This window comes from Serinus canaria, chromosome Z (assembly GCF_022539315.1).
Source record: "Serinus canaria isolate serCan28SL12 chromosome Z, serCan2020, whole genome shotgun sequence".
Lineage (NCBI taxonomy): Eukaryota > Metazoa > Chordata > Aves > Passeriformes > Fringillidae > Serinus > Serinus canaria.
In genome coordinates this window covers 14720408-14748135 of record NC_066343.1, presented here as the reverse complement: position 1 = coordinate 14748135, position 27728 = coordinate 14720408, and the positions used below count along the sequence as shown (strand labels likewise).

At 50.0% G+C, this 27728-nt stretch overlaps 1 protein-coding gene across 1 annotated transcript; it reads right to left on the bottom strand.

Moving 5' to 3' along the window:
* On the bottom strand, positions 1-27728 carry LOC127061094 (uncharacterized). The gene is given in 26 exon segments (XM_050987353.1): positions 1-87; positions 1429-1566; positions 3228-3424; positions 3877-3976; positions 4829-4946; positions 5616-5728; positions 9363-9707; positions 9964-10098; positions 13553-13684; positions 14146-14183; positions 15098-15220; positions 15223-15262; positions 15265-15382; positions 21933-22027; positions 22232-22365; positions 22681-22740; positions 23024-23126; positions 23534-23635; positions 23772-23927; positions 24058-24234; positions 25051-25165; positions 25607-25744; positions 26675-26829; positions 27014-27163; positions 27256-27320; positions 27569-27728. Coding segments are annotated over 26 exon segments (3294 nt in total).

Here is a 27728-nt window from a genome sequence, read left to right as displayed (position 1 = left end):
TCACATTCTTCTCTCCTTCCTCTTCTTCACTGAAACAATCAGTGGCACCAGGCTGGATGCAGGCTCAGCAAATGTTACAAATGGATGCTGCCCAAAGGAAAAAAAAAAAAAATCAACAAAAGCCAATGAAGCATGACTTTCTGAGCTCAGTGCTTCACAGGATTCCTCTGGCTCCTAGAAGGATACAGGAAGAGGACCAATGGGACTTCCATCTTTATGTGCAGGACCTTGCCATCACAGGCAAACCGGGCCCAGAATCCCACTCATCCATTTATCCACGTGCCTTCATCTTGCTTTTTGCCCTGCCAGTGCTCTAGAAATGATGCTTTCTGTCCCTGACATTTCTTCTTTTCAGGAAACTCCAAAGCCTCACATTGGTCCCTCTCTTTGAAAGACAGGCACTGTGCTGATTTCCACAGGGACAGAAAGCAGTGTCTACCTTTCTATGCCCTGCCCCTCCTGTGCTGGGTGGCACCTTCCTTGCCAGCAGGACCAGCCCAGTGGCACTGGGTCCTGCAGTTCCCTCTCTGCCACACAAGCTGGCAGGGACCCTGGGGCAGTTGCCGTCTCCTTAGCACTCCAGGGAGCAGATGGGGCTGGGACAAGTCCCTCCCAGCTGTCCCTGTTTGCGTGCCAGAAACTCCTGAGTGTGGGCTGGGGGCACAAACCAGGGCCCCTCAGAGGCTCACGGTGAGCCCCCCACAGCCCCTCCTGCCCCCAGCCAAATCTCTGACCCCTCAGCTGGGACGGGCTTCCTTGGGCTCCTGCACCACCATTTCATGTCTCTGTACTCTGCATTGCTCTACTTCAATTCTTCTGCAATTAGATAAAACTGAACACCCACCAAATCACAAGGAGGGTGACAGAGCACCTCTCCTCTGAGGACAGGCTGAGACACCTGGAGTTAGTCAGCCTGGAGGAGAACAGGCCCCAGGGAGACTTCATAGTTCTGTTCCAGTATTTCAAAGGGGATTCTCAGGAAGTAGGAGACACCTTTTTTTTCAGGGTCAGTTGCAACAGGACATGGGATAGTATTTATAATATATAATGGGGATTGAGTCAGATTAGGTCTAAGGGAGATCCTCTTTACTTGGAGCATGGTGGAACCCTGGCACAGGTTGCCCTTAGAACTGGTAGGTGCCCCATCCCTGGGCAGGGATGGGGCAAACATTCCAGGGCAGGTGGTAAGGGGCTCTGAGCAATCTCATCTCTGTAAAGATGTCCTTCCTTATGGCAGGCCACTTGGACCAGAGGACCTTTACAGGGCCCTGCCAGCCCAACCCAGTTTTGGATTCCTCACTGTTTTCATTTGAAGAGCACCATGTGTGGAGGTGAGGAGGAAGGGGGCTCATCTGGTGCCTTGGACTTCAGTGGACCAGGAGCCCATCCCTCGGGCCCTGTTCCACCTGCAGTCCCTTCACATTTTACCTGCAGGAGCTCCTTGGCAGACCAGCGCCGTGCCTCGTCTGTATGCAGGCAGTAGCTCAGGAAGTCTCGCAGACAAGGTGAAAATAGATTGGGATGATGCAGCTTTGGTGTCCCTTGTATGGCTATCACAAGTTCAGGCTGAGGAAAAAGGAAACACCCGGCTGCACCTGCTTCTTTCCCATGTGCAACTGCTCTCCCAGATCCCACTGGTGAAGCTCCACTCTGCAGTGGCATTTTCTGCCCTGGCAGAGACCCAGAGATGACTTTCCTTTACCAACCAAAAACCCAAACCCCAACGTAGCCACAGCTTTTCCAACATTCAGCACATCTTGCCTTGGCAGCTGATTGCATTGACTGACCTGGTATGTGGGAACTACATCACCAAAAGCATGTTTTGTTTCTCTGAGCATTCATACCAGCCTGACAGGCTTTTTGGAAGAGGGAGTTTGTTCTATCTCTACTATTTACAAGGATTATTTTATGAAAGGAATCTGCAGTTCTTGGTCCCTTTAGCACAGCTGCCATAAAACAAAAATCATCAAGTTTATTTTTTTTCTCCTCTTGAAAAAAATGCAGATGCAGAATCCATCTAAAATAGACAGAAATGACAATGGAAAGACGCCTGGGAGACTCTGTGAAAATGCCTGCCACAATAGGAACGGCTCTCTGTTGGTAGCACTGAAATAGATGGTGACCAAAGAGACTTTGTTACTTTCTTCTTCAAGCCAGAGTAAAATTTCCTTCACTTGTCCCACACCACCGGAAGTCACAAAGGGGGTTTTATCCTGTCCCTCTGCAGCTGTGCTCAGCCACTGGACATGGTGGGGAGCTGGAGTCCTCACTGTCATCAGAACTGTGCATGCCAGGGATGGCCCTGCTCCTCTGGTAAAGGAACACAGCACCCGTGTCCACTGCCCACGTTGGATCCCAGCCCACACACCTGGCTGCAAGCTCATCAACTTGTTAAAGAACCAAGAAACAGCCAAGGGTTTGGTGAACAATTCTGCAGTTGGAGAAAAACACATCCTAAAGTAATCCAGGCCACCGACACACAGGACTGGACAATGTACAGATGACTTGAAAGCCTAAAAGTTTCCAAGACCAGCAGGATTTGGAAAAGATGCTACAGTATGGAGGAAAATTGATGTGCTGTGGTTAATAAACGGAAAAGCAAGCAGAACTGCTTGGGCATTGCTTTGGTGTTTTTTTCTCCTTTTTCTTTTTCTTTTGTTTTTTTCTTTTTCTTTTTCTCTTTTTCTTTTTCTTTTTCTTTTTCTTTTTCTTTTTCTCACTTTCCTTTTCCTTTCCCTTTTTCTCTTTTTTTTTTTGTTTCCATTTTCACTTCCTTTTCCTCTTCCATGTCATGTTCTATTTTATCTTTTTCTTTTTTCTATTTCTATAAAGTTGAAAATAGGAAGATTCAATCTCAATTTTGAGAGATATTTATCACACATCAAACCGTTCCACTGAAAATTCGTGTCCTTCAGAGACAGAACTCCAACAGGGTTCAAAAAGCAAATAAGAAATGTCAGGCATGGCTGGAGGCCAAAATGGCAAGTTTCTGAACTGGTTACATTTCTGAACTGGTCATGTTTTTGAACTGGTTATGTTTCTGAACTGCCATTTCCATTCTGATGCAACCAAAACTAGAGCAGATGCTGATGTGCTGCAGGGACATTTTTAGAAGGGGACCTTGGTGGAAGTGGTGCCAGCAGATGGCAATGGGATTTTGTCCAATGGAACACAGAACATGGGACAGGTAAGAAAGACAGCAGGATCAGTGAGTATTTGCACCTTACCAAGACAGGAGTGGCATTCCAGTAAGGAACTTCCCGTTCCATCATTTCGATGCCCACGATTCCAAAAGCCCATATGTCCACTTTGGGGCCATATGGTTGACCTGTCACCATTTCAGGTGCCATCCACCCAGAAGTGCCAGCCATGGAGCTCTGTCTACTCTGCTCAGGAGTGAGCTGAGTCAAGAGGTCAAAGTCAGCTGCGGAACAAAGAAAACAAACCATGAAAGCCAGCTCCAATTAGGAAACCAAGCAAAAGAATTCCCCCCTCTCAGTCTATGAATGCACTGTGTCATCGGCTGGAAATCAGTCCCTGCTCTCTTTCCTCAGGGCTTTTTAGCCAAGAAAATATGGAATTGGCCACTTCAAAAAACCCCTTGTTTTTTACACTACCTCCAGCAGTGGCCTTTATTCTTCTGAAGCTTTAGACTGGAAACTCCCTCCCTCTGGAAGGGACACACACAGAGCAACCCCACTCTTGTCTTCTTGTGGTTCCTCCTCATACCTCTGTGCACATTGCAACTGTGTCACCGGCTCAAAGCAGGGGTCCCTGCACTGCCACCAGTACCATTTTTGAGGAGCTGGCTGGTACTCAGAGCAGCCCCACAGCCCACATCCCTGGAATGCTGCACCTGGCCAAGAATATACTGACCCAGCTTGACAGAGCCGTCAGTTCTGAGAAGGACGTTGCAACTCTTCAAATCTCGGTGGATCACATGGTTCGAGTGAAGAAAATCCAGTCCTTGCAGGCACTGAGTGAGAAACCAGAAACAGGAGGGCAAAAATAAGTGATGTGATTTCATCACACAAGAAAGGAAACAGCTGTAAAAGATTCCCTTTCCCCAGGGGGATGGAGAGTAATGGAAGAACACAGTGCCACTGAGAGGAAGAGCATGCTGCTCCAACACTTGCAGAGCAGGACCTTTCTGAGGAAAGGCGTGTCAGCTTTCAAAAGAGCAACAGCACCTGCTGTTGTAGACTGTCCCCTGCAAACCAGCCAGGATGACTCCTGTGCAGTGGATGTGCTCTTTCCAAACAAGGCTTTGCCAAGAAAGAAAAAGTCCCTCCCTTTGGGGTGAAGCGGATCACTTTTGGGTGGGAGGCTGCATGACAAAGGTTTTCTTGCTGGCATCAGCACAGACTTGGAAGTATCACATCAGTCACCTTCCTGAAGCAAACACTGTTTTGTGTGAGTACTATCCTTTTCAGTTAAGGACTGTGAGAAATGAGTCTCTTTTTCTTTGCCATTAGTTTCAAATCCTGCCACCAGCACCTTTGCTTTTACAGGCAAGAAATGCAGTGCAGACAGCCTTGAGATAAATGTCTAGAGAGGCAAGGTGGAGAACATCAAATACAAATAGAAATACGAGAGAGAGAGAGAGAGATAGAGAGAGGGAATACGAAACAGAAGAAGGTGAGAGTATAGGAACAGAGTACACTGAGTGCAGGAACACTGTCAGGCCTTTCACTTGAGATGTTTTTGCTGCCCATAGCATACCAGCAACACAGAAACAACCTTGGCACAGGAAATCACTCCCATTTCAAGCCCCTGTTTCCCAGACAATCCTGCCCAAGCCCTCCGAAGCACAGGTGGAATCCCTGACCTCCCGACTGACGGTTGCAATCTGTCTTTCAGACAATTGAGTCTCATCGATGACACTGCTCAGAGTGCCTCCGTCCATGTACTCCATCACCAGCCAGAGTTGCTTATCCACAAGGTAGCTGAAAGAAGGAAATAAGGGTGTGGAGATAAGCATGCATGGCGAGCTTGCTGTTTGAAAAAAGCAACGGTTTTTCCTGGGTGCTTTTGTGACTAGGACAGAATCAAAGGAATAGACATTGCCTCTTGGCTCTGCATTGTTTGCAATCTGTGCATATTCTCAAAGAGAAAGGAACAGCTGTGAAAAAGAAGATTTCTTAGATGGCCATCAAGCGAAAAGTGCAGTTTAGTAACAGCCCAGATAAAAAACCTATCCCACATGCTATTACTGGAAATAAACACCTAGTCGTCCTGGCATGCCCAGTAATGGAAAAGGCACAACAATCCAAGGGAAATCCTCTCTAGGATGGCTTTTCAGAACTTAAAAGGTGCTGAGAAAAATTTGAAAAAATCAAGCCTCAAATAAATGTGAAGGCAGTGAACTTACAGGGTATTGAATTAGTAAAATAGGGCTGATCCAGATTTTTCAAAAATTTTCAGACTGGGTTTGGTAGGGTACATTAATGCAGACAAAATGCACTCTCTTCCCATCCACCAGAGATAAATCGAGAAATAATAATTAACCAATAATTACCAGCTCTATTTTCTGCTAGTGACCAAAGTGGGTTTTTAACTTTGCATGCTTGCAACATGTAAACAAACATTGCTGGGATAAAACAACAACCACTCACCTCTTTAAATAATTCACAATGTTTTGGTGCTTATTAATTTTCATGACCATGAGTTCATCAAAGGTTACTTCCTTTCTGATCAGTCCTTGAAGATTTATTTTCTTTATGGCCACCTAAAATGATGTTGTAAATCAGTAACATTAAAAGCTGCTGTCATGAGAACAATTTCTCACATGGAGCGAGTGATTTTGGAATGACACAGCCAAACTGTGCCAACTGCCCTGTGATTAGACATCGGAATGGGAACAGATGTTCCAACAGCCCATTTCTCTGCTCCTTGGGGGCAGTTACAGGACACGTGGGGCCACTGACCTTTTGCCTTGTCCACTTGGTAACAGTGGTGTCTCAAGTATCACCCACAAAGCTCTAACCACACTCTCTGCTGGTTGGTATGGGATTCCAAAGAAATAATCCCTGCCTTAATACTCTGTGGATACATCTTGGGCTATGGGCAGGGCTTAGGGCTTTTAGGGACGTCTTGCAGATCTCTCCCTATGCGCAGTTCCCAAGTTCAGCACTGCAGGTGGCTAGGGAGCTACCAGTAACTTTCAGAGGTATTTGCGGGCAGCCAGAAATGAGAATTCAGGACTCTGAAGCTGTAGCCCCAAAGAGCAGTGAGGTGCCCTAAGGCACCACCTTTGTTTCAGCAATGGAGAGCGAGGGAGCACCTCCTTCTCGGAAAGGAACCGCTGCCCTCTGTGCCTTCCTTCCGGCAGCTGAGGAGGACAAAGTCCCAAATGTATTTCATGGGCTGGCACCAGTCTGTGCTTCTTGTGCCTTTTCAGCACAGCTCTACCCAAAGCTCCAGCCACAGCTCACACCCACCAGAGGGGAAAGCCCCTCAAGAGCAGCAGAGTCTGTTGACATTTACCTCTTCTCCTGTGCCAGTGTCGAGTGCCCTACAAACATCTCCAAAAGTCCTAGAAACAAACAGCAGCAAAGAAAGGAGAAGCCATTTAGATCTCGCAGTGAAAGCCTGCCCACACAGGAGATCTCTGCTGTAAATGCCTAAGACCTGCAGGACACTGGAAGCATGGAGATGTCTTTGACAATGCCTTCTGAGCACACTTACAAATTCTGATCAGCACTGACAATCTAAGCCCAGTGCCTGACCACATTTGCAGCTTGTCTGACTTCACACTTGATAGCTATTCTACCCGCAAAACACCTGGTGCATAGTTTTGTAAAATTAACATTGCTTGGACTCACCCACTGCCAATATTTTCCAGTTCAATGTATTTTACAATGGGAGTTTCCATCTTCACCATTCTCCCTGAGGGAAACAAAAAGCAAGATGCTCACTTGAAAGCAGAGATCCTGCCTTCTAGGAGATACAAAAGGCAGCCCCACTATCTGGGGCTCTGAGCCCTCCCTTTGGGGACAGCTGGCTAACAACAACAGCAACAGGAACAACAACTAGAAAACAGGAGGTCCACAGCACAAGTGGCTGGCACAGAGACTGATTTCGAGCATCCAAGTGAGAGACCTCTTGACAGCAGACACACAGGGAAACACAGGGAGATTCATTCAGAGGAGACTGACACCAGAAGAGAGCACCTACCAAGGCAAGTAAGTTTGTCATCTAGAAACATTAAGGAGAGCTGGACCTAACAGCGCTTTTGTTTTCTTGGGTATAAACACTGTGAGATTCAACAAAAGGTTTCCTACTTGCTAAGATTAAATGCACCTTGACATGTAGAATCAATTCCTCTGAAGAGATGCCAAGCTCAGAACCAGAGGAATATTGCCAAGTGTTCCCATCTTTCCCACCTTTCAGCAGTTTGCCAAAAGACTGCCTTTCCATTGTAAACCAGAGCAGCTCATGCTAGAACCAATCCCAACGGGGTTTTCAGCTTTAGGACCCTCACCCTTTATGAACAGGCTGAGCTCAAAGACGCCCATGCCCATGCCCCACATGAAGAACCACGCTGCTTCTCTTCACCCTGACACCACAGATGAGTCGCTCCCACTGCACTCGCCCTCTCAGCACTGCACACATCCCCATCTTCCCAACTGGGCACAGCGGGCATGGGCAGAGAGGACAGCAGTGCTCCTCGCCTGTGTGACACAGACAGCTGCCCACAGGAGATGCTGACCCTCTCGTGAGTCCAGGCCGTGCGACACAGACCTGGCCCAGAGAAGGGGCTGCTGCCTCAAGCAGCTCCACGCTGCAGTAGCTGGGCAGCAGTGGCACCCTCCCGGTTAAGGAAGGCTCCAGCCTCTGCAGTCCCACCAGCCCTCAGGGGCAGGGCAGCCAGCACAACAAGGCTGGCAAAGCCCAAGCATGAGCACTGATAGGCACTGACCGGAAGAAGCCAGAGTGAGCCTGAGACCCTTACAAGCTGTTGCCCCCATTCAGGACACAACAGAATGGGCTTTGAGATCAGACACAGCGAGATGCAGATCAGTGCCCTTTTTATCCCAACAGGCGATGGCAGACACAGCATCAACTGGGCTCTCTTCTCAACCCTACCAGGTCTTAGCTGATAGCACAGCACTGGCAGCTGTCATGGGCTAGAAGCAGAATAATTGGATTGTGCTGCAGAATCACAAAGGGCTTGGTGTGTTCTCCTAGAGAGTGATCTGAGCAGGGCTTCTGCCAATGGGTTGGAATCAAGCAGTCACAGCCTTCTGCTGATCCAGGAACAATCCGTGCTCCTGCCTTCGGCAGACAGGGATGCCCAGGCAAACGCCAGCCAGTCTAAGCTGCCCTCAGAGGCAGCAGGAACACCCAGAGCTCTCTCCTGCTGCCTCGCGGCACTGCCAGCACTTCTGTGACACCAAACTGAAGAGAACCCTGTGGTACAGCTATGCTGACACATGCACACAATGCAGATGAGAAAGACATCATACGTACTCCGTTGTTGCAGGCAGCCTCCCTCCATCTCCTGTTGCTGAGCACCAGCTGGGTCAGCACGGGAGGTGAACCAAGTGCTCCGGCTCCACTTCCTTGGCTGGGGATCAAAGGCTCCTTGGGACGGCACTGCTGCTGCTGCAGCACCGCCTTCCATGTCAGAGCCGGTGTAGATCTGAGACAAGAAATGAGTTTGTGTCAGGAAGATGTGGCAGAGATTGCCCCGAGATCCCATTTGAAATTCAAGCTCTTAGGAAGCTGCTGTCAGCCACATGCAGAGCTCTTCAACTGCACTGGTTTGGATGTCCACTTGTGAAACCAAATGGTCAAAACCAAAGGCTGGTTTTACTCGAGTTCATAGCCAGTTTCTTGTTCTGAAGGATGACTGCAGCAACGACCACTCCACTTCTTCTCAAGGACTGCTTTCCCACTCTTAGGCCTGCAGATACACTTGCAGCTCCTCTTTCTAATGTTCTACCTCCTGCCATGGAATTCTCTTTTCCTGCACCATCCTCGGGACGTGCTTCTCCTGCAGCATCTCTGGATGGTACAGCTCCTGGGCCTCACGCCAGCCTCGGGGCTCTTGGTCGCCCGTCATTTGCTGGAATTCTTCGCAGGCTGCCAGGTAGGATGGCGACACTTCCATCTCAAGTCAAACAGAACAAAGCAGTCAGAGACTACAGCTTGTCCCAGTCAGCCAGGAGTCACTGTGTCCAAATAAACATCTGAGATTCAGCAGACCAGGACATGTCCTTCAGAGCAGTTATGATACAGCCTCAGCAGGCTGGCATTTAGAGGCATCACCCCACCCCCCTGCTTCTCTGCAGTGGAAAGGCAGGGAGGGCAGAAACCACCAGTTTGATGACTGCACTGGCTTTTGCTATTCCACTCACTTGCTTTTCTAGAGCCTTTTTCTTCTGAAGGAGGAGATTAATTTTCTCTTTGATGATTTTAATTTTATTGCCTGGCCTCTTCTTCCTTGCCTTGATCCTAGCCTCATTTTCCTGCAGCTGTGCCTGCATCTGTTCATCAACGTTCTGTAAAGAACAAGGGAGAGGACTCTGTTTCATGAGTGGAGTGGCTGCCACTCTTTCATTCACCTGGTTTTGTTGATCGCCCTGGTGCTGATCGAGATTCTTCTCTTGGACGGTTCCCACGTCTTCTTCGTTCTTCCTCTTCACTGCCATGATGGGACTCTGAGCTTCGGGCAGCTCTGCTTGTGGCTCTGCCTTGATGTTCTGTACACAGAAATGCAGAGCAAGTGACTGGGAGCTGTCAGCAGGCTCAGCTTTTTCCCTTTGAGCCTCAAAATCACATATATTCAGCCACTTTCTGCTTCCCTACCCACATCTGCTTCCACTGTAACCATCCTGTCCCAGTGCTGTTCTCTGCAGAGTCCAAGCCCGTGGGACTCCTGGCCTCCTCAGGCCCAAGAGCTCTGGTTTATGCCCCTCTTCCTGCCCTTCCCTCTGTCACCTGGCCACTCAGGCTTACTTGGCCATTCTCCTGTGGCTCTTCCACTTGCTGTCTGAGCTGCTCTTCCTGCTCTCCAGCTGGGAACTGCTCTCCCTGAGTCTGGCATGGCATCTCTGATGAAGCAGTCTGCTCCTGCTCTTTCTCTAGAAGGAGCTGCACAGAAAGCAAGAGAAGATGGATTTCAACTTTGACCATATGACCTTTGTGGGCCAAGACTCAAAGACTGATGGGCTCACACGTTCCCAAAGCACTGTGCTGCTGCTCTGCTGGGTCATTCTCTGCCCATGCCAGGGAGGCACAGATTGCAAAGTGACCCTGGCCCTACAATCAGGGGCCCTCTGGGACTGAAGCTCCAACAGCCTCTCAGGCAGCTGACAGGCAAGGTGTGGCACATCTCAAGGGTCTGGGGAGGGCCTCCCTCTGCTTCTTCCACATCCTGTTCGTCTTTCAGTAGTGACTGACACCCGGCCCTTTTGCACAGCTCAATCCTGGCTCTGCAGGTGGCTTCCTGGGTGAGTTCACTCCTTGTGAAAGACACTTCTGGAGTTCATGTTCTCTTCATGCCTGCACCAGCATTCCTGCCTTCCTGACATCTACACTCTTGTTAGAAACCCTGGTCATTCAGGAGATAAGGATGCGTGCAATGATCTTCTGATGGAGGTCAGCGAGCCTCTATGGCCACCTCAGTAGATGGAGGAGGACCGAGGTGTTTCTTCTCCCTCTTTTGTCAACTGAGAATTCTGACCAGCCCTAACAGAGACTCTCCCAAGGCCCCATTAAGGAAGGCACTTACACAGCCCTGGGGATGCCAGGGAAGGAAACCATGTGTCATGTAATGCACATATGAGCAAAGTCACCAAACACCACCTACAGCATAGGACAGTTCCTCCCCCTTAGGACATGCAAAAATTTAAAGGATAAAATGGAGGCTTCAGGTCAAAAAATGCTGGAGGAGAAAAACATGAGGGAAAAAAAAAACAAAAACATTTCTGGAGGGGGAAACACCTCTGCCTGCTCAGGATCAGTCAATGGAACTTGTCTCTCCTCCTCTCCTGAAGGGATGCCTTTAGGTGAGCTTTGCATCTTCAGCTGCTTTGCAGCAGAGCCAGGAAGATTCAAAGAGATAGAAAGATAGACAGATCTCACTTTTATAATCTCCTTTACTGTATTGTGGTATTTACATTCCTTGAACAGAGAGAGATACATTTCTCTCTCCTAGGATACTTTTTAAAGAAGGTTGTGAGAAACTTAGAGAAGAAGAGAAAACAATTCTTATCTCGAGTTGCCGTTCTTGTTGTTTAGTACATGTAAGAATGTGTTATAGTGACTGCTTACTGAAACTGATTTGTTAATTGGATTTTAGTGATAGCTATTTAGATTGATTAGCTAATTAGATAAAAGCTGTCTCGTGACTGTCTGGAGACAATCACGAGTTTTTCTTTAGTATCTTTTTAGTATAGTATCCCTTTAGTAGAGTTTCAATACAGTATTAGTGTAATATAACCTATCTTAATAAAGCATTTGTTTAACCTTCTAAATCATTGAGTCAAAGCACATTATTCGCCGTGTGGGGGTCACCCTGAATCAATACTGTACTTTCTGTCACTACACACATCAGCAGCAGTATGAACTTGCTCTCCTGTTGCTTCAAGAAACCACACTCTTGGGGAATCTGGAGCGTGTAGGTCCTTATGGAATGTGATCAGACCCAGAGCATTGCACCGTGAACTGCACTCTTTGTGCATCTGTGCTGGGGCAAGTTCTTCTCTTGGCTCAACCACACTGATGGTGCTCAAGTGGCTGTAATCAGAAATGCAGCCCAGCCACTCCCAGCTCCTCTGATCTCTGAGGACCAGCTGGAATGCAAGGGCATTGATTTCCTGCTCAATTCCAAAACAGAACACACACTGATTCCCTGGGCTGCCAAAAGACACGGGAGCTATTAACCTGAAAGTGATGTGCAAGGCCCTACTGGCTGTTCTGGCACCAGAACTGTTCCTTCTGAACCAACATCCCTGCCCCAAACTGCGTGTTCTTGTGCAAAATTACTGCATCTCCCAGAACTGTCTCCTTGCAAACTAAAATTCTAGCAGAATCTCTGCCAGTGTTGGAGAAGGGCAGGCAAGATTGAGAAAAAGCTCCTTTGCTGCCTGGAGAAGGAGAAATTACACACGGCTTCTCCTTCTAGCAAACAAATAAACAAGCAAAAATATGAAAGTGTTACCTATGCCAGTGTCTAAAGCGCTTGGATGCAGTGAGGGGGATGTTAGGCAGGAAAACAGCCCTTGTGGTGAGCATTGGATCTATGGACCTATGGTAGGGATCTATGGAAGTCTGCCTGAAGGTCTCTCAAGAGCCTCCCGGCTCTTGAGAGACTAAAGAGCTAAACCTCTTGTCCAGGCTAAAGCTCCCTCCATGCCTCCTCACTGGCCTTGTGCTCCAGCCCCTTGCCCAGCTCCCGTGGCCTTCTCTGCCCACACTCCTGCCCCTCCATCACTTTCTGCTTCCCAGGGGCCCACAGCTGCACACAGCACTCCAGCTGTGGCCGCAGCGCTGCCAGCACAGGGCGAGGCTCACTGCCCTGCTCCTGCTGCCCCACTGCTGCTGACACAGGCCACGATGCCCTTGGCCTTCTTGGCCACCTGGCCGCACGCTGCCTCATCTTCAGCTCCTCAGGATCGCCAGCCCTGCTTCTTTTTGGCCCACGCAGCTCCCCAGCCACAAGGTTGCCCATCTGACTTCAGATACAGCATGCACCATTTCAAGGTGTACATCCTGGTTTCAGCATTACAAGAAAGCAGTCAAGGAGTTGCAGCTTTGCTCCCACTCTAGGCTCCAATGCTCTTTTCAAATGCAGTTTTTAAAGCAGCCTACACAATAGAAAGTATCAACAGACACATGCAGCATCTGGGTGTTTCCTCAGAAGAAGGGTTCAGAACTACGCACTTTGTTTCTTTTACCACACTAGACAAGAATGGCCCCCCCACAGCTTCATGGACAACACAGTCATCTCCTTGCAGCTGATCAAAGACCAAAAAACCAGGCAGACTCAGAGCTCCTATCTGCTTTGCTACTGGCCACTCTGCCTGAAGAGGCAAAAGAGCAACCTGGCCACAAAGGCACCAAAATTCCCTGACTTCAAGCAGCAACTCTACATCCCCTGTGTGTCTCTGAAATAATCCCAAGTAAACACACCCAAGAAGTTTGTGGGGACAAAGCACCACAAAGAGCTTGTGCGGTCAGATCAACATTTTTTTTGTGCCTGCAGCTACTTGGCCAGTCTGTGGAGGGGGACAGGTCTCTCCACGCCACAGTGTCCCCTGTGTATCTGACAAGGCTGAGCACAGTGTCTTTGACATGGTCCCTGCTCTTGGAACAGGGAGTCTTCATGCTTCAGGCTGGCCCCTATCAAAATGCTAGCAAGCTGGGGCCTAAACGTGACAGATCAAAGCCCATTTTCCAGCTGTCACAGGCTGGGGGCAATCTCTAGGTCCTGGCAGGACTCCAGCACTCAGCATCCTCAGCCAGCAACAGCAAGTACTGGCTGGTCACAAACTTGCACCTCTGCCTTGCACTAAAGACAGCACCCCCCACAACTGGCACTTACTGGCTCAGAATGTTCAGGCTGTGGTGTGACCACAGCATTAGGCTTGTGGTCATATTTCTCATTTGCCTCCTCTTCAGCCTCATCTCCATGAGCAGAGGGAGCCAGAGGAGAGACTGCAGTTGATTCTGTGATCTGTGGACAGACAGCAGTGTGAGGGACAGAAAGTCACCTATAATTTATAACCTCATTTCTGTTCAGCACTTTTTTTCTATTCAGCTCTATTTCTACAACCAGCTCTACTAAGGACAAATCAGAAACTTTGATAACAATGGGATTCTAAGTCCCTGTGACTAAATCAAAATGGGCGAATTCAATGGAATTGCTAATAGTTCTGAGTGAGATATTCCACCCTGCCTGTTATCAAGAAGCAACATTCTCTCAGCAGAACCGAGCTTTTCATTTATTGAAAGCTCTGAAATGGAAAATTAGGAAATAGCCAGCGATGCCTTTGGTGTTGCCGCTGCAGACATGGAAATGGATTTTCTTTCAGCCTACCCAGCTGGCCCTCTACACTCTGCTGACACAGTCCAAGCTCCCAGCTTGCTCCACAATTCCTAAACACCAGGAACACGAAATGTTCCTTTCTCACTCACCTCAGGATCAGCACCTCTGAATACACGGACCATGTGATCTGTAGTGGGCAAGGGAAATGAACAAGATGCTGTCAGAAAACTGCCTGGGCCGGTGAATCCGACAGAAGAGAAGTCAACTCAAACAGAGACTATTTTCCTTTTTCAACTTCCCTCCCGGAGACATAGTTCTTTCACACAGCCAGCAAGAGAACAGGACAAAATTCTCAGTTGTGCCTACACTTCGGCCTGTTTAGCCAGTAAATGAATACAAACATGATCAAGAAAATTGTTCTTTGCCACTCAATGCTTCTGTTCTGTCCAACAGATAAAGCAGCTTTTGTTCTCTTGGCTTACAGGTACTTTTTCAAAAAAGAAGTTGCATGCATTAATTCCCATCAAGTTGCTGGAAACCGTTGCCCAGAAAAGCTTCCCAAAATCCCCCTGAGCTGTGGCAGCTCTACTGTGAAACAGCACAGCAGCCACTCTGGGGCTCAGCACTGCTTTAGGGTTTGCACTTCACTGCAAAGGGAATCACTATTTTAGCACTCAGTCAAGGGTCAAAATAGACAGTCAAATCCTTTCATTACAAAATTTACAATACAAGAAGCTTTCTATCAGTTCTGGGGAGAACTACAAAGTCTTTAGAAGGCCTTCTGAGAAGGCCTCCCAGTCTGCATTTTGGAAGTTGTCCGGCTTGATCTGGCAAAATGAGGAAATGACAGACCCTGCTGCCACAGACAATCCTGTGGAGGGAACAGAACCCCTGCAGGTTCCCTTGCAAATGCTGCCCCTGTGGCTACAGACACCCTTCTGATAGCTGAATGTGTTTACAGGAGCTTTGCCAAACCAGTGGCATCCTAATGCCCTTTCTGTTTCAAAATCAGAAACTCAGTCACTAAGAAAGAGCAGGAAGCCATACAAAAGCCAGGTTAGGATACACCCTAACCTAAGTAGAAGTGAAACCTCTACTTACTTGCCAGGTTAGTAATGTAATAGACGGAATAAAAAGTGCCATAAATAGTGCAAACCGCAGCAGCAAGATGTGGAATCATTGTAGCACAGCTGTGCAAGTTTGCAGACTTTACTCCAACACTAAGAAGAACAAGGCTCCTGTCAGTGTGCAGCTCCACACTGACAGATGCCCACAACCAGGAGGATGCTCCTGCTCTAAGCAAGCTCTAGAGCTGCTCTGACGCTTAGGCCTTCCACGCACCAAGGCAACCTTCTGATGTCACCCCAATGACGTGGCAACCATGGCCTGACATCACAAAGCAAAGCATGACAAAGCAAAGCATGACCAAGGATGTTAGTCTGTGAATTTATGCAAAGCAATAACCAAACTTCCCTACAGCAAACACAAAATGGCCTGGGAAGTTCTCTGTCACAAAGCAGCACAAATTCCCCTCATGGGCCAAACCCTGTTGTTCAGGGGATCCAAGAGTAACTCCAAGAGTGCCCCAAGCACTTACAGCCTGTACTCCAACTGAGCACTCAAATGGGACACAAGCAAAGGAAAGCAGACCAAGAAAATGGCCCACAGCATTGCACTGAAGCAGGAGAGAAAGCACTGTTGGCACAGCAGCTGAAGTAATTCCTAACAAATCACCCCATATATCTGCATGTTTATTGCATGTTCCCAGGGCTGCTCTGTATGTACATCTCTTCCTCTGCTCTGCCTTTATTCCCCTTTGGAAACAGTCCAACTGGCAGCATCTGCCCACCAGCAGCAGCCGCTCCAGGCTGGGAATGCAACTGGCGGTGCTAATTTCCAGAGGCTTCTGTGTCCCGGGGAAAGCCAAGGCAGGAGCGATTGAATGGTGCTGCTGCTGCTGCTGCTCTGTGCCAGAGAGCCCCGGCTGGGCAGGGCACGGTGCCCACTGCGCTGCGGGATCCTTCTCCTGCCAGAGCTGGGCACACCCGGGAACAAGGCATGGCAATTAGTGGGGAAACCAAGGGGTTTGAGGGGCTGCACTGCTCTGCACACACCCAGGACACCTGCAGCACAGAACCTTGGTCCCCCAAAAGGTAAACAAGATGGAAACAGCTGGAAAATATTTCATTTCAACCTTTCTTTATGCTTCAATAGAAATGACCAAAATGAAAGTTACCAAGCAGGGCCCGGTCCACACTGCCAGGCATTACTTTATTTCAGTGCTGGGTGTGTGGGGGATCACTTCCCTGAAACACGCACACCCACGTGTTAGTATCCATGGAACTAAGACAGATTCATTACTTTGCTAAACTCACAGGCTAAACATTCCCACAAAGTATTTGACATGTTTAAATCACTTCCCCAGAACTACTGACATTTAGAGTAGGGGTGTCTCGTGAGGGTCTCTGATGGTCATCTGGTGAACATCCCATTCCTCAAATTCTCCTTCCATGCTTAAGAGCCTTCTTCTCCTTGAATGCATTGCAGCTACCTCCTCAGTAGGCCCACTGTCTTTATTCTTAAGGCTAAGATATCCACTTGCCCACAATAACCACTGGTGTCAGGGAATGTACAACTAAGCACTGTCTGTTAAAGCTTAAGGAACTCACAAGTTGTTGCAAGTAAGCACTTCCCCAACATCTCTCGTTCCTTCTCTGGGAATCAAACACAAGCATTTTGTGATCACTGAACCCAAGGCCACCTCCAACCCTCCTGTCACCCACCAGCCCTTGTCTCTTCACAAACAGCGGGTCCAGCAGTGCCGACCCTCCCTGGCTCAGTCACCAGCTGTGTCAGCAGTTCTGTCACACACTCCAGGAACATCCTGGACTGGTTGCTCTCTGCTGCACTCTATTGCCAGCAGACATCCCCACCCTGTTCCACACCCCTTGCAGAACCCTGCACCTACTATCCATGGGCACCTGGGAAGGGGAGGCAGTCACAGAAGAGATGCACCAGCTGTGCTGGGCAGGAACCAAAACCCTCTCGTGTCACAGCTGCTGGCCTGTATCTGGCTCAGCTCTGGCTGCCCCACTCCTCATGGGCTTTTGGCTGGAAATGCAATTGCACTTTCTGCCTCATGTAGAAATACCAGGGCTGCGCAAACAATGGCCAGCAGGCCATATCCCAAAGGCAGAATGGAACTGATGAAGGAAGAAGACCCTTCCCCAATTCCTAACCATACCAAAACCACCATAATGGGACTTTCCATCTTGCAAATCCGACGGACAATTCAGAAAGTGTATGTAGAATTTATTCACAGGATGACAAGGAAGGGAATCTTCAATGGAGTTGAAGTTTGGTAGAGTTTTTATTCTGAGTCCTACTCAGGCTGTGGATTTGATAATTTTTTTTTAAATATTTTTTAAAGGGCTGTGCAGTCTTTTGGTTTTGTTCTAATTCCAAAATGGCTATATGAAATGTTCTGGCATTTTAATTACATCCAAACTGATTAGTCTGTAAAAGGTTTCCAGCAGAATAGCCACTAAATAAGAAATGAAAAGGTAATCTAAGCACTGTTGACTTTCTAAATTTCTACTAAACTTATCAGACAATGAGGCATTTTTCGTTAGATCATGGAGCAAATTAATTCCTAAGGATAACTTGATTTGTATAGACCTGTTGACTTCAAATTAAAACTGCCAGCACGTACTAAGTGGAAATCTGAATACTGACTTCTATGAGGTCTGAATTATTAGATACTCATTGTTCACCATATTAACAAAAATTAACATTCTGGCTATTTTTTTTACATATAGTCAGCTCTTCTACACTCTTTGTAACACCAGAAGGAGAGTTTGTAGGAATGTGAACCATGGGTTGGTAGAGCATTGCAAAAAAGCTCCTGTGTCAGCACTAAATGTTCACATTTACTATGGCATCACTTCTTGCCTTTAATTTCAAGCTACAATTCAGTTCCTGCAATATAGATTCACACTTATAGTCTGTTTTTGCAGCTGGTTCTTACTTCCCTGTCCAGAAAAAAATCATGCTTGGATCTCAAATCAAAATAAGATGAGGAGAGAGCCAGGTTCTGGATACGTATAACAAGAACTAAGGGATTTTTTTTTTATGTTGAAAAGTTGTTTGTAAATACTGCAAAAATGGCCGATTAAAGACTTGCACTCTAACTTGCAAGCTGAGGTTTGCCTGTTCTTTCTGGGCTCATTTCTTTAGCCAGACACTGAACCTAATCAGTAAGAAAATCAAAACCACAGGAGTAGTTTGGAGAATATTATAAATTATTCTGTCATGATACTTTTTGCCTAAAAGTTCTGGCCATCATCTGATTGGAGTAATTAGAGGAGATAGAAGCCATCATACTGTGCCTGTCCACACAATTCCTTCCCAGGAGTAATCCATGAAGCAAAGCTGCAAAATCCACACCAGCTGCTGTTGCCACACAGTCATGAAGCAGAGAATATGTATTTCTGCTACACTTGGACAGCTGAAGATGCTTCTGCTGAGCTAATTTTAGTCACTGCTCACCACAGATGAGACCTTGTGGTCAGTCTCCAAGAAGTCAGGGCAGTTAATATTCTGCCTAAATGAAGTTAGTCTAGCAATACCTAGACCATGGAGCCTGAGAAAAGCCAGCAGCTGTGGAAGATTTAATTTCTTTCTGTATCTTTCTTTTTACTAATTTATCGTAGTCTATTATTTAAATAATGGAAACTTTTGGCATACAATTGGCTGGAAGGTTGGTCAATCTTCCATTCATGACTCCTCTGAAAGCCTCACCCCAGTGTTTTTATCAGTAAGTCATCCATCATCATGGCTCACACAGCATTTCCTGCAGCTGTGGGGCTCCTGGTCAGTGCTAGGATGGGGGGTCAGGGAAAGGCACCAGGAGAAGGGGGAGAAAGCTGTGCTCAGAGACTGTGTCAGACAAAGAGACATTTGTTTCCTCTTATTTGACTGAATGGCTGCAGGAGCCTTGCTAGCACTGCTGGTGGGGCAGCCTTTTGCAGGGCTGCGCAGAGTTTGGGGCCCAGGATCCCTCCTCTTTGTGGGACAACAGGTTGTTCTTGGTAAGCAGCCCCCATCCCAGTAAGGAGCAGAGGTTCTGTGACTTCTGCCCTGGGCAGAGGGACCTGCCACTGTCATGACCTCTTGCCATGGGTCCTCTGGGGCAGGTCCTGCTCTGCAGTGATGGGCACAGGTGGGGGGGTGGCTGCAATGGAGGGTGGCTCCCAGTGTGCTGTGTTGGTCTTCCACCAACACAGTGAACAGAGCTTCTGGAAGGAGTCTCCTTTTGTGAGCTGCAGGAGCTGGAGCTGGCACTGGCCACAGAGCTGTTGTTCTCATCCCTGACAGGACCAGAGCACAGCAGCCTCTGGGCCTCCTTGCTACACTGGCCCACAATGACAGTGAGGAGGCCATGGACCAGAGGTTCAGTATGTATGACTCAGTTTCCTGATGAACTGTACTAAGACAACCCCACATCTCTCCTGACAGCTCTAAGACACTCCAAGAAGTCTATTGGGACATTGGGAATTCAGAATTGTTTGCATTTTGAAAAATTGTCTTATGAGTGCTTTTGATTGTTTTTGTCATTTTGTGTTGATTCAGTTGATCCTTCAGAGAAGCCTTGTTATATTATAAAAAACGGGAAATTGTGGAAATGCTAGGTGGGCATTCCCTAGTCTAAGGAGAGACAAGAAACTTCCCTCAATAAAGCTGTTAGACCCCATTGGCTCCTTCCCTTATTCCTATGTCTTTTCCTGTGTTCCTGAGCCACACCCTCCCTATTCCCTGCTTGGCCCTCATCTTTGCACCTCCCCAAGACCAGGGTCAGCCCCCAGGCCCCCGTGAAGAGAAAGCGAGACCCTCTGTGTGTCAGTGCTGGTGATGCAGCAGCTGGGAAGGACTGTCCCTCCTGGATGTCCTGGCTAGCTGACCAGCACTGCTAGCAGCTGTGGGACACTATCTAGATTTCCATAGGTCGGGACAGCAGCTAAGGCAATCGCCTTGTCAAGAGATGTGGCTTGCAGCAATGAGCAGCAGAAGTAATGAGAGTCGACTCCAGCTGGGGTAAATCTGGGTTTATTGAATCCCGGCAAGGAGACAACACCTCCAGTGGAGCCAACAGTGGAGGACAAGGTAAAGGGGGTTACAAGGGTGTATAAAGAGGGAAGGAAATGGGGGAGGAGTCGGTCTCTGGGCGAATAGAATTGCAGAGGGGAGAGAGGTACAAAAGATTGACTTTGGGAATGCACCAACAGGAATACCTTTGGGGGGCGGGGGCCCGGCCCCTGAACCAATCACTCGACTCTCTAGCTGGAAGCTTCTAGAGGGAAGGGTGAGATTGTTGAGTGACAGAGTACCTGGCAGGGATTTGGGATAAGATGCATTGATTTCTATGGTAACTAGGAAGGAGTTAGGGTAATTGGTAAGGCAAGGGAGGGAGGAGAGAACTAGGGCAGAACCATAACAATGGAGGGGAAAAAAGAGCAGTCCAACTTATACAACCACAACACAACATGCTGGCACCTGAAGATCTCACCGCACGGCTGAATAAAACATCTGTGGATAATATGCCAATGTCCTTTTTGCTTCTTTACCCTGGACTATGCTAGCAGCAATTCAGACTGCTACAGAGAAGCAGCTGCAGTACTGGCACCAAGATTTTGGCAACTTGACCTGTCACTTATGCGCCGAGGTTGGGGCAGGAACAGACGAGAGGCAGGATTGTAGCAAAGGCGAAGAAGAACTTTATTCGAAAAGACTGCACAGTTTTTATAGAGTGGTACGATAGATTCTACACTATTGGCTAACTAACAGAAACATCTTTCTCACGCACTGTCCTTGAGAGGAACGGAAAAACAAGATAGAAAAACAGCACCTGCAAATTGTTTATAGTCAACAGGTTATCACATCTTTCCAACTCCCTAAAATTTCTCACAAGCCGCTGTGAGAAGCGCTTGCTGTTTCTCTCTCCCTGTCCCATGGCATCCACATTGACCCACAGAGGGCATGCAGGATGCTGCTCTATGAATCCTTTAACCAGCTATCTCTGGTCCTGGCATATTCCCTCCAGCGTCTGGTGCAGCCAGGGCCACCTTTGGTACAGTAGATGACATTGTTCTTTGAAAAATTCAGCCCACACCTTGGGCAGGAGGCCACCCACAGGCTCCGGCCCTGCAGCCCCCTGCTCAGCTGGGGACAGTGTTCCCTGTGGGGAAGATGGAGCAGCCATCACAGGGTCTTGGGGGCTAATTTCAGCAAGGCGGCCAGGCTCTCTCCCTGCTGGACTCTAGCAATTGTTTGGGGGAGCTGATGGCAAATTGTATGTAGTCCTGTTCATCTTACTCAGAAAACCTGACAGCTTGTATCCTCCTTCTGCAGAGTGGGCATGCTGGATTTCTCTTTGCTCACTGCAGGATGCAGCCCAGGCAGAACTGGTGGTGACAGGGCAGAGAAAAATTCACATCCTTCTGAGTGACCTGGCAGATGGGGCAGCTCCATTCTGTCCCTATGGCCATGTCTGTCTGTCACAGTAGGAGGGAAGAGCTGAGGACCATGAGCTGCTCTCATTAGCAATCTTGCTTGGCAAGAGCCCAAGCTCGAGCCAGACTGGTCCAGGCTCTGCCTGTGCCCAAATATAAGCAGAAAGGGATGTTGTATCACAATCCATTCCTTGGTGAAGGAGCTCCATAGCAGCCTCAAGAGGCACCTCAGACACTCAACAATCAAGGCAGTAGAATATGGACAGGACACAGACGGCAGTTCGTGGCTGGGAGAGCATTTGTAGACATATCCAAGGACAAATTTCCCAGGAACTCTCCACAGTTCTGGGATCTGCCCATCAGCTCTGTCAGAAGCTTCAGCAGAACAACCAAAGGACTAAAAAGCAGCTTCCAGCCATTTTTCCTACCATGCTGCCTGGGTAGCTGGGTTGCTTGCTGCAAAACACTTTTTCTCGTCTTCCCCAAGGTCCTGAGGACACTTGCAGCCAAAATAAAAAGCTCTCTGCATGATATGATAATACAGTTTTTATATTTCCATGCTGGGATGAAAGAAAGCTGTCCTGTGGGTCAGGAGAGGCCAGGACCCACTTGGCCTTCCTGCAGGCTGAGGTGGTCCCAGCAGACAGAGCTGCTGGGATCAGCTCTGCTCACAGCTTGCAAAGCATGGCCAGCCATGGATCCAGGGGGAAGGTTATCTCCTACACACCCTGCGCAGCTGGTCTTGTAGCAGCTGCAATGGGCCAGGCAATCCATTTCTTTGTACAGTTCTTAGGCTGTGCAGTGTTTGATCTGCCAGGGTTGAGACAGAGGGGCTGATGTCATTTGCCATGCCTAGAAGGGCTGGAACATAGAAGAACAGACATGGTCAGACCACGGATCTGCTGAGTCCCCAGGTGCCCTCCTGCCATACCCAGGAGGACCTTCCCATCCAGCTCTTCCCATGGCCAGGAGAGAGCAGGGGCTAATGGAACCAGCTGGAAGGTGCTGGCTACAAATATCCCATACGCCCCTTAAGTCTTTCTCTGCTCTGCCTGCACTGCACCTTGTCTGCGCAGGGAACAGACCTCTTACAAGATGGGGCAGGAATTGAAGCTTCCTGGCTCCTTCTACTCCTCCCTGGTCAGCCCCAGTTGACACCCCACTGCCCTCACTCACCATCACAGGTGATCTGGAACTCTTCCTGCCGGCGTTCCCTCATGCGCTGCCCAAGGAGGCCTGGGAACACAGAGCCTGTTGTGGCCCCAGTGACTCAGCTCCCCCACACCAGTGCTGCCAGCCCAGCCACATGCCCTCCTGCCCTGGCAGGGCTGAGCCCAGGACCTTCTAAGGTGGTGAAACCCTGGGGCAACAGAGGGTGGCAGCGGCCCCAAGGGACTGTGGCCCTGAACCAGGGAGCCAGAGCTCTAAAGTCACTGGGCTAAATGGTGTTGCCAGCACAGCAGCCAGGACTGGGCCAAAGCTGCAGTGGGACAGGAGTGGCCCTGGGGCTGTGGCTCACCGATGAACTTGATGGCCACCTCTCGCATGGACTCCTGCGAGCTCTGCAGGTATGCCAGGGACTGGCGCCAGTACTCGTCTGTTGTTTTTCTGTCCTCTGCCAGCTGGAGACAGTGCAAGGGCAGGAAGTGAAGGGTTGGTACAGACTCTGTGCCTTGGCCAGCTTGCCCCTGTGCCTAGGACTGGGTTCTCCTGCTCAGACAGCAGCTGGATGGTGCCAGAGTCTGAAGGGAACAGAGGGCTGGGTACTTCATAGTGAACCTTGATGCCAGTCTGCTGCCAAAGAACAGCTGGGCCAGGGCTCCATTGGCACCCTGGATTGTGGGGGAAGGAGTCTGGAAAAAGAGTTTGTGAGCTGACAGGCAGACAGTAAGAAGCAGCATGTGGGGTGCAGGCTGGTGGCAGTGGGTGTAGGAGTGGGCAGGGACACAGCTACCAGCCCCACAGGCCTTGGGTACTGGGGGCAGAGGGTTTGTTCAGGCTGTGTTTTGGGTTTTGGAACCATCCCTACCAGGCACTCACTACATCTCCATAGCTGGTCCCTCTCCAGAAGTCGCTTGAACTTCCTCTTCTTCAGAAACTTGGTCGCTTGAAGCAGGGTTTCCAGAGAAGCCTAAAGAACAGCAGAGACCAGGAGATGGTACCACAGCCTGGGGTAAGGATCTGTGTCCCTGCAGGCAAAGCCAGGAGGTCACTGGAGAGCTGCAGTCTGTGAGTCACTAGGGCAGGAGGCAGCTTGGAATCCTCACCTTTGCCACACACTGGTTCTCATCATACAGGTGGTAGAAGAGTGGAAGCAGACTGTGGCGCACACACATCTTCAGGGAATTTTTTCCCTCTTTCTTTAGGTAGACTATCATCTCTCGAAAGAGGCAAATGGAGAGAAGTTGCACATGGCTGGTGTCCTTGTGGAAAGGAAGTGGGCAAGACCTCAGCACTGGCTATTCCAAGCCCAGCTGGGCAGGGGCTGGAAAATCCACAGGGCACAAAGTTTCCTGGCAGCACACAGCACCATGATAGAGGGTACAGTCTTACACTGTCAAAGAGTGGAGGGAGTGTCTCAGCCAGCTGCAGACCGATGGGGACAGGAATTGCCACTTTGTTGTCCTGGAGCATGTTGCTGAGCACAGAGAGGGTCAGCCCAACCAGCTCCCCATCCGCATCCTTCAGTAGTTCCATGAGGCTTTCAGGAAAACTTTGCCACCTTCTGGCCTGTGTGGAACACCAGGCTGTATTGCAAAGCTATGGAAGGCTGCTCTAACTAAACTGTTCTGGTGGTGCAACCCCACGCTGCAGCCTTGGGGCCCAGAAGGCACAGGTCTGCCCCAAAGGACTTGGGCAGCTGAATGGGGAGGCAGAAGTGTTGGGAGCAGCTGGAACAGCCTTCAGAGCCCAGCCACATTCTAGGTCCTGCATCACCCAGCACTCCCTATCCAGCCCCATGCTGCCAGCACATGTTCAGCCAGCTCTTCTCACCTTCCAGGGACTCTTGCAGAGCACAAGGAGGCCTCTGAGCACCAAGCGACGCATTTCTTTGCAGTCACTTTGCAGATGACTAGACATGAGCTGTAGGATGGTATCAACCATTTCCTCTTTTTCAAAGTATTGCAGGAACTGAAAGACACAGGCTGCATCATACAGTGACAGGATTCCCCGCTGGCAGGACCCCAGCACCACACAGGACAGGAGCAGGGTCCCAGGCCGCCCAGCCCAAAGGCAGCAGAGGCTGTGCAGAGCCCCTGGGCTCCGTGCCCTGCACAGATCTTTCACACACTCTGCTGCGCCCTCCAGCCCCCGGCAGCCTCAGATCCTTTGACCTTGAGGAGCCATGATGGAAGAGTGAGGGCTGGCACCAGTGTGGCAGGAAACAGAGGTGGAAGTGTCACCCCTGCAGCAAGGGGCCAAAGGCACAGAGCAGAGTCTCTGCTCTGCCCCAGCTCCACTGATAGGGCTCCCCCCCAGCTGCAGCTGTAGGAGATAGAGCGACAGGAGGCAGCTCAGCGAGGCAGAGCTCGCCATCAGGATCACCTCGACAAGGAATGCCATGGCAGGGACCTGCCAGCACGACTCCTCCCTGCTGAGCAGCATGACCAGGTAGCGTGCGATCATTTCACGGAAGGACCTGGAGACACGGCGCATCTCTCTGGCACAAGGAAGAAGGCAGCATCAACCCTGAGCAAGCTGAACAAGCCTCTCCCAACACTGACTCACACAGGCCTGGTCTTTCCATGCCACCATTCACCAAGAGAAAGGCAGTGCCCAACATCAGCAAGCTGCTTTTGGGTAAGACACTGTAAAAAGCCTCCAGGGAACCATGTCTCCCAGGCTCTGTCACTGCCCCTCAGAGCAACCTGTCCTGCCCCAGCAGGCTGCCCTCAAGGGGGCTGCGTGCACAGTTCGCCCTGCTCTGTGCCATCACCCCAGGAACTGCAGGAGGCAATGTTGATGCTTTGAGAGGTGACTGCTCCTGTGCATCTGCTTTTCCCAGCCTTTTTGCCTGCTGGGCCATCCCCTGGTGACAGTGTGGGCTGCCCCATCTGCAGGGGAGAAATGATGGGGGCAGCAAGGAGAAGGAGGCTCTCACCTGGCCAACAGCCCCACTGCATAGTGGTGGGTGTCATTGTTCAGGAGTGTGTCCCAGCCTCTCTGACGTTCAACTGCCAACACCACATCCTCGAGCCACAGACGGCAGAGCAGTGCTTTCACTGTCAGTACCACAAACCTGTGTGCAGAGCAAAGCTCAGGTCACACAGAAAGCCCTGGCCCAAGGGGCCATGGAGAGACAGAAAGACTCTGGGAAGGAACACCTTTTGGGGTTGGTGGGAAAGTGCTCTCTCTTGTGCCATCTCCTCCAGAGTATGTTGATGCATTCTGGCATCTGCTCTGTGCTGCAGAAAACTTGAACCAGCAGAGCCACAAAGAGCGAGGGGGCCACTATTGATGCCTCTGGGGACAAGGGCAGATGGATGATCTCCCACAGTGCCTTGGTTGCCTACAAAAAACAAAACACCCAGAGACCATGCTTGGGCATTGCTCTGGGCCATGGAGGCACCAGCCTGGCTGCCCCTGAACCTGCCCCTAGCCCAGGCTTCCAGTGAATCTGAGGGAGGGAGATGCAGAGGTGAGGGAGTATGGAGACCTGACTGAACAGTGACCCTGGGGGCAGGAAAAGACCTGGGGAGAAACTCACAGCCAGGGCAGAGACTTTCTTTCTGTCCCCATCAGAGGTGCACGTGCTGTGCTCCGGCCAGTCCTCCAGAATGCAGGGCAACTCCGACAGCACCATCTTGGCAGTCCTGCTCGAGGAAACGAGCACTTTCCACATGGTCAGAGCAGCTCTGCAAGCCCAGAGCTTTCTGTCAGCTTTCTGTCTCAGACCCAATACTGTGGCCTAGGCAGCCACAGGCTGGCCCCCAGCCCTGCCTCTGCCCACAGCCTCTCTGGCAGCACCCAGCAATCCTGTCCCTGCTGGTGGGCAGGTGGCCCAGACACAGAATCTTGGGCGTCAGTGAAGGAACATGGGAGTAGGCTCTATGACTGACATGCCACTGCTGGGAAATGAAGCAGCTGGAGGGTCCTGGAACTCTCCATCAGTCTGACATGGGATGAGGTCTGCAGACTGATGGGCTCTAAAGGCAGATGGGCCCCATACCTTTCACATGATGGGGCAGAGCACAGGAGGGTCACAACCACATCACTGGGGTGTGCATGGGTCAGCTCTAGAATGGACTTGTCCAGCCTGTGCTCAGAAGACAAATCCTTGTTGGACACAAGCCACCGGTGGATGAACTTCACAATGGTTGGCACCTGGAGGAGACATGGAGGAAGAGCTGGATTGCTACCAGAGTGAGCCAAATGCACAGCTTCTGCAGAGAATTGCTCTGTTCCCCATCACACTCTGCTGGTCTAATGAGCTTTTGGGTGCCAATCTGACCTGGCTTGTGGGAGCACACAGTCCCCAGAGGCTCAAGCTCTGGCCACAGCTACTTACACGCTTCAGACTGGAGGTTTCCGTCTGTGCAAGCAAATCCAGCACGGCAGCACAAGCCTCAGCATTGTAGGGGTCAGAGCGCACCATGCCCTCAATGGCTGCAATGGTGATCTCTTCCCGTTCATCATTTTTGACGTATTTCCAAAAATTCTGCAGAAGGAAGGGCCAAGAAGAGAGCGTTGTCCAGAGGGGTGGTGCTCAGCTGTACAGCAAGAGCACCAGGCACGGACGGCTGTGGGTACCTGAGCTCTACGCCTGAAACACCTTTGGCTTAGTTTCTGGTCTTCTGTCAGGTCTGCAACTGGGTCTGGCAAAGAGCAGGCACAGTCAGAGCTGAGGAGCTGTGGGAAAGGCTGGAGAACACAGCTGAGCCTCCCTGGAGCCACGCTTCCAAGGAAGCCCAGCACAGGGAGGCTCGGTGAATGGAGCACGACTGCCAGGCTGCATCAGCCCCACGGCCTCTTCCCCCTTCATCATCCCTGCGGATGTCCAAGGGGATGGGATGGGGCCAGGCCAGCTGCAGTCACTGCCCTGCCACCCAGCCCTGCCACTCACCGGCCTGCACCGGCTGGAACTTCTCCATCTTTTCCGGAGGCCATTTTGGGGTAGCCCCAGGGCCTTCCTCCTCCTCCTCCTGCTTCACCCCGGCCTGCCCAAGAACACTGGAGGGTTTCCCCCTGCCATCCTGCTGCCTGGCCTTGAGGGCTCTGGACAT